Genomic DNA, 16,940 nt, shown 5'->3' with positions numbered 1-16,940 from the left:
AAGCCAAGACCCTGACAGAAAACAGACAGCTTCTTTTAGTTTAATTTCTTTAAACTGTGTTCCTAAGTCTCAGTTGGACTCTTCATAACTATATTATTCAGTTCAGCAATGTAAAGTGGTGGTTGGACAGATGAATCCATTTACATTCTGCCAGATTTAGTGTTTGAAATTAGGGAGATTGGAAAGACTGTGAACACTGAGAAAGGTATCTGTATGAGCCTTTGGGTCTGGCTTTATCATTCTGCTGTTAGAAAATATCCAAGACTTGGCAATTTATAAACAGCATAAACTTATTTCTCACGATTGTGTCAGCCAGGAAATCTAAAAGGAAAGTTCCGACAAGTTCTGTGTCTAGTGAGGGAATAGTGTCTGTCTCCAAGATGGCACCTCGAAGCCTGTAGTCTTGTACAGCAAAAGGTAGAAGAGTGGAAAGGGACCTAGACTAGTTTTTCTAGCTTTGTTTGTTTATTAGAGACAGCGTTTCACTATGTATCCCCCGGCTGTCCTGGAACTCGAAATGCAGACCAGGCTGGCCTCGAACTCATAGATAAACACCCGCCTCTGCCTCCCAAGTACTGGGGCTAAAGGAGTGTGTCACCACATCTGGTTTGTTTCAGTCTTCTGATGATAATCCCCATGTAAGTCAATCACTTCCCCAAAGGACCTGTCCCTAATCACTAATCTTAGTGCTTGTCTCCACAAGTTAAGTTCTGACACATGAATGACGATTACAGAGTCTCTAGGCTCATCTCTGTTCTAGCAGAGGAGGAAGTACTTTATCAGTTCGTTGTTTCCCTCTTGGGGATTGTCTTCAGGGACTGTCCATATGGGTCTTCTAATATCCAGGACTTTAAGGTTATAAGATAAAGACCTTATAACAAATAAAGCTGAAGATCAAATTTAATTAAGTGTAATCTTTATCCTTTGTTTGGATGTTTAATATATGAGTTTTGGTCAAATACCGTCTCTTTTCTTATTGGATTCAACCACCTCAAATAATTCTTTTAGTAATCTGTTTGTAGTATTCATAATTGTCATGAGCATTGTCTTCATTTTCACTGGAAGTGGGGGCAGAGTTTGTGAGAGACATTTCCGGATGAGAGCAGAAGTCAGCGGGTCATAGTAGCTCTGTGTAGGGAAGGTATTTTCTAAGAGAGCTGTACAGATGCAAAAGGAGCTTGTCTCAAGTGAGATGACTCGTGCTGTCTGATGCTCAGTTTTGCCATGTGAAAAAGAGGACGAGCAGTGACACCTCACAGAGTTGCTGTCATGTTTAAATGAGTTAGCCCAAGCTAGACCTGGTGGCCTTTTGTCCCTGCTGCTCAGGAGGCTTAGGCAGCAGGTTTGCCTACCTAACAAAACTAGAGAAATGTTAACCCAGCAGAATACTATGCACTCGACTTAAACCTGGAAAATACATGTACATAGAAAGTGAAATAAAGTCTGTTTTCTCCCCTGAACTTTATATCTGTATGTTGGTCCTATCCAGCCCAGAACATAGACACGTACAGACACACACACAGACACACAGACACACAGAAACACACAGACACACACACAGACACACACACAGACATACAGATACACACATACAATCACACACACACACACACACACACACACACACACACACACACACAAACACACACACGAGTACGGGGGCTGCTTTGGCAGGAAGGTTCAATATGAAATTGTTGGATTGGAGATTTTCCAGCTAAGATTTGTAATCATAGAATCAAGTTCAGCTTGGGTGTCTTTTTGTTCTTTCTATAATTAAATACATGGCTTTGGGCAAATTGCTAATTTATGAAATTGAGAAATACTAATGATTATCTAACTCCGTTATTTAAAGAAGAAATAGATTGTTACAGAAGTAAGCACAATGATGACAGAGGTTTGTCTGTATTGTCCACTGTGCCTGCTGTGTCGATGAGCACCAGACACAGATAGGTATTCAGTAAGCATTTGGTGAGTAGCTGAGGACTTGATAAATAGCAGCTGTTACAGTCCTGCTTTGGCAATTCTTTTCAGTGCATGGCGGTTCTCTTGGGAGGTTTTATGTTTTCCAAAAGTCATAGATTATTTCTCCAATGATGATTCTCAGTTATTTAAGTATAAATTCAGAAGGGACCCCATGAAGAACTGGTTAACTAACATCATTTCCCAGGCAAATTAACTATTGCCAGTGATTAAGTGAGGCTGGTTGTTGGGGATTTTACCCAGGTATCTAGAGTCCCCCAGGAAAACAGTATATAGATTTAGATTTCCCATGACTGGTGTAGCTTTCCTGTGTCTGAACTGAGAAATTCAAGTCCATGTGCAGGCTGGGTCTCTCAGCAACTCCAAACACTGTTGCTAAGTCACCAGGTGCTTCAGATGACCTTTAAATCAGATGCAGTTTGCTCCTCACGTGGCTGCAGGGACTTCTTTGTCTTGCAAATACTGGAGCATTTCCTGTCTGGGTTGAGCCTGTCAAACTGGAGCAAAGATGAAGGCTGTTGGTTCTCTCAAGTGAAGCCAACCTTTATTTTGAACAAAACCAGTAAAGCGTGTTTTTGGTATAAGTTTTTCTTCCCCAAGAGTGATATTAGTAGGTTACAATTTAGCATTTTTTTTTTGAAGAGAAGTATATGATGGAAAAGGGAATTTAAAGTTGTATTTCAAACAATGGAAAAGGGAATTTAAAGTTGTATTTCAAACATGTTTACATTTAACATGCCTCAATGTTTATTTTCTAATTCAATTTGTGCAGTGCCTTTATCTATAAAAGGCTGATGGACTTAGTATTCTGACTTTTTTTTTTTTTTTTTTTTCCAGACAGGGTTTCTCTGTGTAGCTTTGTGCCTTTCCTGGATCTCTCTCTCTGTAGACCAGGCTGGCCTCGAACTCACAAAGATCCACCTGCCTCTGCCTCCCAAGTGCTGGGATTAAAGGCATGCGCCACCACTGCCAGGCTCTGACTAACTTTTTATGAGAAACACTTTTGAATTCATTTTCATGATTTGCTTGCCCCCTGGAGGTATTATCACTTCCTATGCTTACAGTATGTGATAATACTCACAAGAACTGGACATCTGTGTGGTATGTTATAGTTGGTGCCTTATTTCCACATGCATTGTTCAAATATGACACCATAACATCTGTGTGAGAGAGACTTTTGAAAACATTTCTTTTCTGTAGTATGCATAGGAATTGAGGCTCCCGGAAGTTAGGTAGCTTGGTAAAGATTTGAAACATAACGTTGATGTTCTTCCTGCTTCCGCACACAGTTGAAAGCTCAGATGTGTGTTTGTATCGGTCATTTATGTGGACTCTGTTCTTCTATGTGAGAAAGTGCTGAAGAGGGTATGTGTTCATGAACCTGCAAACCTTTACTCACAGATCTCCATGGGGGACATCCGGTACGAAGCACAGATAATCTGATACCTAATTTCCTTAAGTGTTTGTTTGGCTCCTACTGTGAACCACACCTGGTTCTAGAAACCAGAGATAGAGCGATAGAAGAACCCCAAATCCTTAACCTGGTGGAGTCCTGGTTTGACAGGTGATAAAACAAGGCAGTTTCACCAAATATGCTAAAGAGAAAGAAAGGTAAGCCAGGAAGGAGGTTAATGATGTAGATAGAGGTGGAGGATTGGGTCTTGTCAGTAGTTCATGGTAGAGATAATGGAGACTTGGATTGTGGTGTGGGAGTCATGCGAGAAGGAGTCAGATTCTGGATATATTTTAAGATATAGCTGACAGGTCTGGTGACAGATTGGGTGTCAAACGAAGACTAGAGGAGGATAGCAAACCCTTGACCTGAGCAGCTACAAAAGTTGCCATTAATGGGGACTAAGAAAATAAAGGGAGGGGCTGGTGAGGAGTTGAGAAATATAAATTCACTTTGGACCTGGTATACTTGAGATGTGTAAGTAGACGTCCATGTTAAACATGCCATGTAAGTAATTGAATTTTGATAATAAAGTACAGACATTGAATCGACACTGTCAGGTGGTACATATGCTCGAAGTGTCTTGGCAGTAGAAAATCAGTGATAATCTATAGTATTTTAATGGACCATTGCAAAAGATAGGTGTTTAATATTTTTAGGAGGCAGGTAAATACTCTTACTTGTTTGTGATGGTTACTTGAGCACTCCAGCCACACCTCATGCATCTTTGTCATGCTTTATATAGGCCTTCTACTTTGGGCTGAATCAGCAGCTGAGATGGGGAAAGGCCTGAACTTTGCTTTCTATTTTCCTAGTAAAAATAAATACATTCTCTTGGCTATTATTATTTTATGAATCCAAGGATAACTCCTGTGATGGGATACATCAACTGCTAAGTTGACACAAATCTACTCCCCTAAGAAGAGGGAATCTCAGCGGAAGAATTGCTTTGATCAGATTGGCCTGTAGGTATATGTGAGCTGCACATTACTGATTGCTAATTTATATAGGAGGGCTAAGCACAATTTAAAGATGTTACAACTAAAATGGATATTATAGTAAAAGCATTTATGTGGTAGCATATTTAACGACAACACTTCCGAACCATTTTCTGATGGTGAGTTTATTAATGTACAAAGCATTAAAATGGAGAGCATCATGCAAGTCATTGTTAAGATGCTGAATTTCCTAAGGGCCAAAGGATTCAATTGCCAACTGCAGGAATTCCTTAAAAGTGTTAATGCTAACTATGGTGATGTCATTTACTTTTCAGAAGCAAGATAGCTAAGTTGTGAGCAAATATTGAGTAGATTTCATAACTGATGAGGCATTATCAAATAATTTATGTTATCAAAAAAAAATTTGTACCAGGACTTGATGATGGAAACTGGCTTATAGATTTAACATTTTTAACAGATTTAACCACTCATTCAAATGAGTTAAACATACATCTTCAAGGTGAAAACTAACTTACCAATCAATACAGTTTCCAAATCATAACAGTGTTCAGATGGAAACTGAAATTATAGCAAGCCCAAATTGAAAGCAAGCACTTCTATGCATTTCAGTACTCTGGCAAAACAATCCCATAAACTGCAAAAAGCATATAGCCTTGTATGTCAATTTGACACAAAAATTTGAAAACAGATTTCAAGCTTTCAGGAAACGTATTTGGCATACTTATGACACAGTATTCAGTCCACATAGACATGTTTCCTGCCAACTTTTAAACAGTTCGTGGGACTGCGACACTCAACTTAAAGAAAAATAAGACCACATGTGTTTAGGAGACTTTAAGGGTCCTGTGGTCCGTTCCTCACAGTCATGCCTTATGCCTATTACTGCTTTTTGTTGTTGTGAGCACTTATGTTTTAAGCAATTGTTTACAAGAATGAAGCACACTGAGAACTAAAATCAAAACATCCAATGAGTACCATGAGTACTTCCATCAGACCTGCTATTAACGCATTCCTTTAAAAAAAAAAAAAGGCGTCTAAAATCCCACTAGTCTCATCTTGCCCTCTTCTCTTTTGCATTTATAACAAATAAATGTGTTTTGTTGAAATAATAGGAAGCATCAAGCACCAAGAAACTCTTTAATGTGACCAAGTAGATCCTCAGACCAAACCTCCCAACTTGTTCATATTTTCAGGCTTATGCACGGAGAAGGTTCCTCATATTGTATTTGAATGCGGTCATAGAGAACTGACAACCTTAATTTTTGTTTCCCTCACTTCAGCAATGGTGACCTGGACCCATGGTCGGGAGGTGGAGTTACCGAAGATCTCTCCGATACCCTGGTGGCAGTCAACATCCCAGATGGAGCCCACCATTTAGACCTGCGACCCAGCACTGAGACAGACCCACCATCCTTGCAGTTAGCCCGCTCTGTGGAACTCAGACACATGAAGCAGTGGGTCTCAGATTTCTACGGCAATTACAGAAAGCAGCCCTGAGCAACTTTTCAAAATCACTTTTACTTTCTTCTTTTATGTTCGCTCCACCCACATACCCATTCACTTTGATTTTTTTTATATGTAATTACTTTCCCTCATTTGTCATTGTATTTGTTGGGCCAAGGTCGAGACAGAAGAGCGTGACAGGGGTGGGCGCAGCCATCCCACCCAGGTGACTGCTCCGTCCTCACTGCCTTTGTGCCATCTCCAGGAAGAATGCCATCCTGGCAGCTCTGATGCCATCAGAACTGGCATGGTTCCTGACTGTCTTTCACCAGAGGGAGAGCCACTTTTCTCCCAAGCGGGGATGTCTCCTCGGTTTTGAGATGGAAGTCTCTCTGGCCCATTGTAAGCCCCCATTCCTGCCACAAAAGGAAAAGCAGAAGCTGGATTAAAAACGCTGCAGCTGCGGCTGGTGGGCTGTGTGATGCCAGTCCAGGAAAGGGCCGCTTCCTGTGAGCTCCATGACTGCCTTTGAACTGCAATAAAGAACAAGGCAGACCTACCTGTGTGTTGCTCCCATCTCGTCCAGCTGTTGGGAAGGCAGTGTGCCTGGGCTGGCTGCTTTCGGGAAGTCCTTTCTTTTTCTCTTTCCCCCTTGGCAGCCTTCCTTAGTTCTGGGATATTTGCCACCGTTCTGCAGCCAGGAGAAATCTGGCCTTCTCCTGCTCCGTTTCTCTTTGTTTCTAAGGTCAGTTTTGTGGTGATTTAGTTAAATTATGCCAACTTTGGAAAATCGCTCTGTTTGGTCTTTTACTTGAAATTCGAACAGGCTCTACATCGTGGTCACTGATGATACTTAAGTAAAAAGACTTTTAAATTTGCTGAGTAAGCTATTCAAAGATCAGAATGTAGTTCTGGTTTTTTTTTTTTTTTAATATTTAATCTTCTGATAGTTGTTACTGATACAAGCAGCAGGTGCGTGGGGACTTTCCTGTATGGCTTCCAGATGACAAGCAGAGTAATTCATGCAGGCAGCATATTTGACATTAATAAATGACGGACCCTTCCCATTTCCAAGGGGTTGGAACTTTCAAGCGGTTCTCACACTGAGACCTTTCTTCCAAAGGGTTTTTCTCAAATAGGAAATACAGTTGAATCCACGCATTTCAGGGACATAGAGACTAACAGTCTCCTCTGTGCTGAATGAGCTCTTCTTCCCAGCTTCTTTTTATTTTCTCATTAACCTTTTTTTTTTTTTTTTAAACCTGTGTTTGGGAACATCTAAGGTTTTTTAAAGTGTACTTGAGATTGGTCATTTCAAGAACCAAGTTTTGATCGGGAGACTGAGCTGTTTCCCTATTTTTCTGGCATACAGCAAAATCTTGGTCTTGCTTTGGAAGCTTTCAGTTTTCATTCCCATGAGCGGTCGTTGCATTTCATTCTATCGAAGCAATTTGGTTAGCACTTTGTTTTGGCATCAGAAAACAGTCTATGGGGTAGCTGTCAAAGTCAAGACAACATGAGTTTTTATTCTTTGTTCACTAAGAAGTTGTGTGTCTCAGGCTTGGGACTTTAATCTCTGGCATTCTTATTTTAGGATTTTAGCCCATTCTCCTTGATGTATTTTTCCCTATTTATCATCCATAAAGTGCTTTGAGATTTCATTTAACGTTGATTATTCAGAGGCATTATCTCTTTTTGAAGAAACAAAATTTAAAAAGAAAGATTTTTTCTTGGCCAGCATGATTTATACTTTGTATAAAGTTAACCTAAGTATACTGTACTAAGTTTTTATTTAAGTTGAAAATGAATGAGAATATCAAATCTTATTCAAAGTGACCAGGCAGACACATTCAATCCCAGCATTCAGGAGACAGAGACAGGAGGACGCTTGCAAGTTTAAGTGAAGCCTTGCCTACATAGTCACTTTCAGACCAGCCAAAAAACAAAGTTGACTCAAAAAAATCAACCAACCAACCAAAAAACAAAACAACCCTCCCAAAACAAATAAAAACTAAATCCAAAACTCAAAACTTAATTTTTTGAATGCTTAATATGTTTCTTATTTTTCCCTTTATTTATTATTTATCTTTTTATTTATTTTTTAGTTTTTCTTTAATCTTTTCATTGTTGAAAAAGTTTTAAAGCATATTCTAACTATAGGTTATACTGGGTTATGACATTGTCACATTTCCCGCAATGTCCCTCTCTTGTCTTCTCCCTCCCATTCCTGCTGACCCTCTCCCTTCTACTGCTGACCCTCTCCCTTCTACTTTCATATCTTTTTTTTTCTTTTTTCAAATTGTGAACCAATGTGTTTCACTAGGGTCACTTACAGGAGCATAAGTCAATAAGAGGATTTTTTTTTTTTTTTTTTTTTTTTTTTTTTAACAAGAGCATAGGCAACTTACCACTGGCTACATCATGGAAGAAATTCCAGCTATCATTAATTGTCAACGGATCTACTAGGAGGGCTGAGGCCTTATGAATCTCTTCCCCCTCCATGATAGGCCCAATCTTGTACATGACTGGTTCAGGTAATGACAGCTACTGAAGGTTCAAGAGTGTAGCTGTCATGTCATGCCTGGGATGCAGCATTGCACGTCACTCCACTTCTTCTGGTCCATACATTCTTTACCCTGTCCTTCACTGATGTTCCATGAGCCTTGGAAGGGGTGATATAGATGTCCCATTTAGGGCTGACCTTTCAAGAGCTGTTTATGCTCAGCGTTTGGATCAGTTATGGGTCTCTGCAACAACTGCAGAAAAAAATGCCTCTTACCAAAGCTCTCAGCACCACTAATTCATAGGCATAAACAGAAACATCTAGAAGGCAATTTTATGGGCACACAATGTCAATTTAGCAAAACAACAGTAGCGGCTTTCCCACTAGGGCCTATGTTCTCCCCAGCCAGGGGCCTTTTACCAAGTTTAGAGTACCAGTTGTAAATTCACTGCTGTGGAGCAGGCCTCCATTTCAATCAGAAAATGGCTGGTTGCTCTCCAAGTAGTCATACCACTACTACACTAGTGGGCATTGCCTGGCAGCTTACTGGTACTCACAGTGGTTGTACCTGTAGCTCTGGGTGCTTGGATGGTTGGTGCAGGATGCTAGCTTGAAGCTATAGGTTCAAGAACAGCCTGGTAACATACTGGGAGTCTTGTAAGGAAAAGGGGAAAGCTTGTTTAAAGTGTCCTTCCACCAGATCTCTGAATTCATCAGACAGGAAAGAGAGACACAGAATACAAGTTTTTTTTTTTCTTTTCTGCTTTTGTTAATCTAGAGGCAATGGATGCATTAAAGAAATTTAGGTGCTGAAAAGAAAGCCCAGCAATTAAAGGTACTTGATGTTTTTGGGGACCAGGATTCCTTCCATAAGTTTTATCAGGCAGCTTACAACTGCCTAATAACTTCAGCTTCAGGGGGTCAAATGCCCTCATCTGGCCTCCACAGGAATCTGTGTGCACACTTGAGCATACACACACACACACACACACACACACACACACACACACACACCCTTCACAAAGAAATTTAAAAAACTTCTTTAGCATTCTGTAGAGCCAGGGGAGTCTCTAGAGCAGCCAGTTTCCAGACCAGCATGCTAGAGAATGAACATACCTCAGGGATCCAGCCCAACCCATCAGCTCTATTGGAAGGGTCTTGTCTACAGTCTCATAACTTATTCTTTGGTACAACTTGAAGTTGATTCCAAATACATTATGCTTCATGTTACTGGTGTAGCTTAGTCTTTGGACTTAAGAACCAAAGTCTTAGTAAGCCATCATCTGAAACAGAGGGGAACTTATTGAAACCATACCAAAATCTCTCCCAGGGCTGTGGTCACTAAGTATCATGATGGAATAGAACTGGAGCCTGCCAAGTCTGTAAGTCAAGATGGCTCATTCTACACCTCCGGTTTCCAACCAAGACAACTAGGTGCCAGTCAGAGGGGCAGCTTTGTTTTAGAAATGTTTATAATTTTATCATAAGACTGAATTTTCAAGTGAGTTTATATAAGTACCAATGCCGAGCCCCATCCTAGAGCTTGTAGATCATTCTGGGGTAAATCTCAGGAAATTAACTATCTAGCTAGTTGCCAAGTGAATTGGGAACATCATGCTTTGACAAGTGCTATTGAAAAGCCTCCTGGATTCTAGTCTCTTCAGACAGGGCATGCCCTTTCTGTTCATCTTCACCTGTTTCTGTATCTGGCCTGTCTGAGGGTGGGAGCCCTGCTTCAGGCTGCAAGTCCTGCAATGGTCCTTCCGTCAGCCAGCTTCCTCTTTCTGCTCACAACAGGCCTAGGATGACTTCTCAGAGTGGAGTCCCCAGTGCCTCACAAGTTCTCATATCTCAGGCAGCTAGAGAAGGGCAGGATCTTGAAAACATGGTTGTAGAAACAGGTCAGGCAACTCAATCTCATGATGTCTGCTTGGAAGACAGATGTCTGACAAAATGCCAGCATCATATATCGTAGAAAGATCCATAGGCCAGTATATCTTAATTAAAATTTCAATAGTTATTTGTCACATGCAAATACACATTGTGATTGATTGTATAAAATGATGGCCCCAAATAGTTTTCCTTCTCTTTCATTTCCCTCCCCACCTCATGCTGAGGCTGCATTCTAGAGCGTGTGCGGTGCTCGACGGTGCTCTACCATTGAGTGTCTTCAATTTTTGCAGCGCCTATCTAACGGAGCACCTACTAGGCATGAAACATTGTTCTAGAGCTTAGAAAATTAGAGGTGACAAAGAAAACACACTATCTGTTCTAATTTTACATTCTAGTGGGATAAAGACACAATTGGTAAGCATTGCAATGTATTGGTATATTTGTTAGTGCTGCAGGGTACTGGCTGTTTGTTCAGGATGTTCAGCTAGGAATCTGAATGTGCAAGAGGATAAAAATACCTTTCTGAGATGTAGTAATTTAGCTGTCATCTCGATGAAGAATGGGAGCCATCCCCAGAAAGTGGGTGGAGAGAATGGCTTGTGTAAAAGCTCTGAGCATAGCATATTGAATGAGGTGCAAGGCATCTGCTACAATGGTACTGCGGACAACCATGAAGAACATGACCTAAATCAAGATAGAGATATGAGCTTGTGGAGTTCTCACACAAGTGGATCCTGACAAAGACATAAAAGATGAGAAACTGCAAAGGAGGCTTCACGCGGGAATGACAGGAACTGATTTTCGTTGGAAAAATATCACTCTAGCTGTAGAGTATGAATTGTAGGGGGGCAAAGCAATGGCCTAGACCACTATTGCAGTTGTCCATGGATGGTAGCTTGAGTAGTGACATGTAGATTAGATAAGGATGACTTGAGAGAGGTTTAATAAGGAAAATTACTGGATGTGATGGGTCAATAGGTTTGATATTGTTGGCAATATCAAGACTTGCTTCTGGGAAGACGGGCCTCTGGCCATGCCTTTGGGGTATTATCTGATTATGTTAGTGTGGGGGCTATTCCCTTAATAGGAAATCCTGGAGAGGAGAAATTGAGCCAAGCACTAGCATGCGTGCATTCTTCAGTAGCTCTCTATTTGACTGTAGCTGTGATGTGACCAGCTCCTTCGAGCTCCTGCTGCTCTAAGTTCTCCACTGTGATGAACTAGAACCTGAACTGTGAACCTGAACAAACCTTTTATCCCTTAAGTTGCTTTTCTCAGAGTGTTTTTTATCACAGCAACTTAGAAGAAGCTAAGGCCACAGGGTTTAGTGGTGGGTTCTATATGAGATATGAGTTAGGTAGGTATCAAGGATGATGATGTCTCCTTTGTAGGCTTGAATAGGTGGCTCCATACATCTTGGGAGGGAGCATGAGATGCAGACCGGATTGGACAGGGTGATGGCTATGAGTTTAGTATTGTCAGGTTGAGTTTTATGCAGTACTGAGATAAACAAGTGGAGCCTGCTCTCAAGACTATAGACCAGAACTCAGCCAGGGCTGAAGAACCATGGTAAGTCAGTCAAGCATGGGCTCAAGGAACAAGTGTTTGAGGAACATACTTCAGAGCTGGCACTATATCATTCTTTCCATGAAGCGAGAACATTTTCCAAGCCAAATATTCCTTTCGACTGCACTGATCCAACCCTTTACTTGAGATCTAGTATAACTTTTGTCTAAGTTGGGATCTGCTTCTCAGAATTCGGTGCCCATTCCTACCGCTAATTTTCATCTCATGAGGAATGCCCTATACTTCAGCCATACCAAACTTTTCGTCCCTCTCAAATACTACTGCTCTTCTACTAAAATTCCTTTCCCAACATTATCCTTCAGCATTTTCCCTCCAGAAATTTCTGTGCCTCTTTAAAAGCACACATCAGTTGGACTTCTCCTCTAGTGAAGTCATTCTCAGCTTTCCTAAGGAGAGTCAATTCTATGATTAACAGAACCAGGTTCACAATTGGTGTCTGCAAGAAGCAGGATCTATCATTGCGGGAACTGTCTGTCTTCATCTCCAGCACCTTCAATGGAACGGTATAACTTCTAATTTAGTATACACACCATACATTGTCATATTTTTCTAGTATTATCAGTTGCTTTTAGGGAAATTCTCTGAGGGCAGGAATCATGTCTTATAATGTCCTAGTCACCAACATTTATTATGGGCTTTGCAAACAGGTCTCCATAGGGCTGCCAAAAATTTCCATTGAAGTAATCTATTTCAGAGTGAGAGAAGCAAAAATTCTACAGCTGAACATATTTCCCAGCTCTGTGATCTTTTGGTTTTGATCACCATGGATGTACAAAGGGAATTACATTTTCAGGACCCTGGAACTTGGACTTTCAGGTATATCTTCCATGTGCCCTGGCTCTTCCTTTTCCTATTCTAGCAGCCTGGTATTCTTTGTCAGGGGATAGTAATTTTATCTTTTTGAGATAATATTTCACTATGTAACTTGGGTTGGCTTCATACTCAAGATCCTTTTGCTTCAGCATCCCCAATGCTGGAATTACAGGCATGTACCACTATGGCTACCTAAGAAAACATGACTCAGAATATGACCAGAGGTCAAGTGGGTTGGCGCCTATATATTTTACTAACTTTAATATTGAGCAGAGAAGCTAACCAAGGTGAGGTGGAAAGCAAGCTTGGGATAAGTGTGTGTGTGTGTTCCACATGACTAACATCCTCAAGAAAGTATATATTGCTATTCATTTCCAGATTGGTTCATAAGATCTTTAGGTGAATCATTAAATTATTTATTCAAAATTTTCTTTTGACTTCATATTTATTTTTCTTTTGAGTGGGTTTTGCTCCTTCAAGTATCTTCTGTAAATCTTTCTTAGTTTCATGAATACCTTTAGTTTGTGTTTATCGTGGAATGTTTTCCTTTCTCCATCAGTTATGAAGGATAACTATTCTAGATTGTTGTCCTATAGTTAGAGGTAATCCATAGGCTAGATCTCAGAGAATAATCCCGTGACACTAGCTCTGGGTTCAGAGACTGAGTGGTACAGGGATGAATCTTTGCCTCAAGGGCCATCTGGTCCTTATCTCTTTTACTGATACCATAAAACTCTAATCTGCAAGAGTCTGCTCTTTTTTTAAAAAAAGGATTTTCTAAATTTATTTATTTATTTTTTATTTTTTATTTTTTTTTTGGTTTTTCGAGACAGGGTTTCTCTGTGTAGCTTTGTGCCTTTCCTGGAACTCACTTGGTAGCCCAGGCTGGCCTCGAACTCGCAGAGATCCGCCTGGCTCTGCCTCCCGAGTGCTGGGATTAAAGGCGTGCGCCACCACCGCCCGGCTTAAATTTATTTTTATCTGAGGTGTATGTTATTTATCTGAGATGCATTTTATCTGAGTGTTTTGCCTACATGTATGTAAATGCATCACCTGCTTGCGGAATCTTAGGAGGCTGGAAGAGAGCGTCAGAATCTCTGGAACTGGAGTTACAGACATTGTAAGCTCTGTGTGGGTGCTGGGAACTGAACCCAGGTCTTCGGGCTCTTCATCACTGAGCCGTCTCTCCAGCCCGAGAATCTGCTCTTTAGATCTGAATCAGTGGTCCTCCTTGGTGGCAGTCCCTCACTGCCAACTTCGAGCATTCTTTTGGCAATGCTCGAGTCACTTTTTGGTTGTCACAACTGACATAATGAGGAGTCATCTGGTCAGGATGACAACAGCATTGATGTTAAGGACTCTAGCCTAAATCATCTCCATCATAATTTAAGGACCCTCCTTGTTTTACTTTGTTAAGGAGATGAGAATCTGACACCCAATTCAAGTCATTCAACAGCCTCACACTGTTCTCTGAACAGCACATCAGCACCTTAGTGTAGTGTGATACCTACTCTAAAGTTCAATGTAATTTGCATGGAAGCTCAAGTAACTCCTTCTCTGGAACAACTAACCCCAAGCTTTTGGGGTGTTTGTTCCTTTATGATTAGTCAATACAAACACATATGTAACAGCAAATCTGTGCTGAGCAATAAGAAGATGAAGAAATAAAGATAAAGCCTAATGTTCTCATAGGCCTCAAAGATAATGGGAAGAGATCATTGTAATGTCTAGTAATTAAAAACATTGGGGTCAGAATTTTTATTGCATTAGGAAGAAGGAAGGCAAGAACGTGGCAGTGATAAATTTATCTTGAGGATCTGAGAATAGCACTTAAACTTGGACTTGAGGGATGGGAGTTTGCAGGAAGGTTGATGATGGGGGCAATGGGAAGGCAGTAAGAGCACATGTATTGAGAAAAATGATTAAGTTAGGCACCAAGCACATTGTTGTAAAAAACAAAACCAGATATAACCCCCACTATTGTTATTATAGGGCTGATCAAAAGAGGACCGCAGAAAGCTTCCCCTTGACCAAGTGGATCATACATGACAATCCCAGAACTCTTCTTCCTTTCTTTTCTATCATTTTTGTCCCTAGAGGTCCTCAGCAACCCTGGCAGGAGGAAAGAGAGATGCTGAGACCAGTAGGAGTGAAGAGACTTCCTTCTGGCCTAAAGCATGGTCACAGATGTAGTAAGTGGCCATTGTCTAATTCTCAGCCAGATACTTTGCCATGCTTCCTTACTTCCAAATGGAATTTCTTGTGGCAGAGAGGCAAACACACCAATTTCTACCCATTCCCTACCCTGCTGTCTTAGTGTTCTGATTTTGTTGCCGGCCTCTACCCTGAAGGCATTTTGGCCTTCCCTGTTCTCCTTGCAGGGGGACTGTCAGAGTGAGGAGGTGAGACTCGATTTCTAACCACTGGCCATTTACAAAAATAATTCCTACCTTGCTGTCCTCCAAATTTTGAAGAATAAGGAAAACAGTCGTGGGACCAAAAATCCCTTTTGTTTTTTTTGGTGCTTGATAAAATATGCACCCTCTCTGGGTGGTTTAAGCGGTTTAGGTACTTTCTATAAAAGGAATCTCTTAATGACAAAACTAATGTGATTATCTGAGTGAGTGTGAGAGGCGTATTCAAGGCTTAAAGAAAATCTGTTAGAATAGCTGAATGTATCTGCTTAATCCCCTCTCTCATGTGGCTGAACAATGCTCTGGGAAGCTATTGGTCCTTCTTTCTTCTAGTAAATGCCTGTCTCCAGAGGAAGGGGCTGTTTGCAGCTTTTGATAGCCTTATGTTTCACCTCCTCAGCTGCACAAAAACACAGGGGAAGCCTGGAGATGCCCAAAGCACCATCAGAAATGCATGCTCCTTTGCAGAGCACATGGAGCACTATGTGCTTTCTCCCTGGCATCCTTAGAAGCAAGTACGGTACACCCTGTGGGGAATGGCTTCTTGAGGAAGATCACAGTTGCCCATACAAGTTCTAAAATGGGCTTAACTACTTTCTGTTTAGGTGGTTCAGTAGGTAAGTGAAGAACGAGGAGGGAGGAAAGAGACAGGAAGCTGAATTGGGCAAACTGATCTGTGAGTTAGTATTCAAGTTAATATTCTCTCACGTTTGAACTAGAGACAGTAACACCTGCTACATGAATTAATTTCAAGTATCAAAGGTCAAACTGGAAACACAGACATGAAAGTGTCTGAACAGATCTGTGGCTTTTATGTGTAAAATGTTGAACACTTGTTTTGCCATTTTGTCTTTAAAATTTCAAATTCTTATTCTTTAAAAAATATGTTTCTTTTCTAGATGTGTGATTGAACTTGCCAAAGAAAGCATTTGTTCACTATTCATGATCTGGGAATAGTTCAGGGATACAGATAAGAATAAATCTTTAACTTTAAGAGGGTCACAGTCTTGTAGGGAGGTGGAACTATAAAATACATCTTGAAAAGTGAATATTATGAGTGACTAATTACAATTTGGGTTATTAATAATAAGATCAAAGCCTTACAATAATGCTTATTATTTCAATAATAAATTCCCCTATTTCAAGCTCTACAGTCATGGCAGGTAGCAACTCTTATCATCCCATTTCACAGATGATGAGGCTGAGGCCCAGTTAGATAAGTAAATAACTTTCCCATAGTGTCATAGATGGTAAATGGTAGACCAAGGGGGCTATTTGATACTGTAGTGTGAACTCTTCCTCATGGTGTATTCTAAGTTAATAAAGACTCTTTAGAGACTGTGACTAAAGATGGACTCCAAAACATATGGAGGTGTGTATCATGTTCTCACAGAAGAAAGGACAGTCCAAGCTGAGGGAACAGCATAGGTGAAGTCATCTCTCTAACAGCATTTGTGTAGGGAGGAACTCAGAGCAGGTTGAAAACAGCAGTGAAATGGGACAGGCAGATAGGTATCAGGGGCCAGAGGATGTAGCAGGAATCTTAGAAGGTCTTATTAATAAAATCAAACCTGAGGCCAGTTATTGGGGTGAATGCTGGAAGATCAGAGAAGCAGAAAAAGCCTCAGCTGATCCTGTTTCCTCAGACCGGATGCCTCTGAGTTCTCATCCAGAATGAATCTTAGCTGAACTGATGCTCAAAAGCCTGAAAGCTTAAACAGCCAAAAGCTTCTAGTTCCTGGTTTTCATGCCTTATATACCTTTCTGCTATCTGCCATCACTCCCTGGGATTAAAGGCTCACTTTTTGGGATTAAAGGCGTGTGTCACCATGCCTGGCTGTTTCCAATGTGCCCTTGAACTCACAGAGATCCAGAGGGATTTCTGCCTCTGGAAT

At 40.8% G+C, this 16,940-nt stretch overlaps 1 protein-coding gene across 1 annotated transcript in view; it reads left to right on the top strand.

The window, feature by feature from the left end:
- Positions 1 to 6,394, top strand: part of LOC131917442 (lysosomal Pro-X carboxypeptidase-like) — a 63,484-nt gene extending 57,090 nt beyond the window's left edge. The window contains exon 9 of the mRNA XM_059271260.1: positions 5,673 to 6,394. Within this exon, the coding sequence (XP_059127243.1) occupies positions 5,673 to 5,889 (217 nt within the window). The 3' untranslated portion in view covers positions 5,890 to 6,394. The remainder of the gene's footprint in view (positions 1 to 5,672) is intronic.
- Positions 6,395 to 16,940: the final 10,546 nt, after the last annotated feature.

This window comes from Peromyscus eremicus, chromosome 1 (assembly GCF_949786415.1).
Source record: "Peromyscus eremicus chromosome 1, PerEre_H2_v1, whole genome shotgun sequence".
NCBI lineage: Eukaryota > Metazoa > Chordata > Mammalia > Rodentia > Cricetidae > Peromyscus > Peromyscus eremicus.
This window is presented reverse-complemented; position numbering and strand designations above follow the sequence as displayed.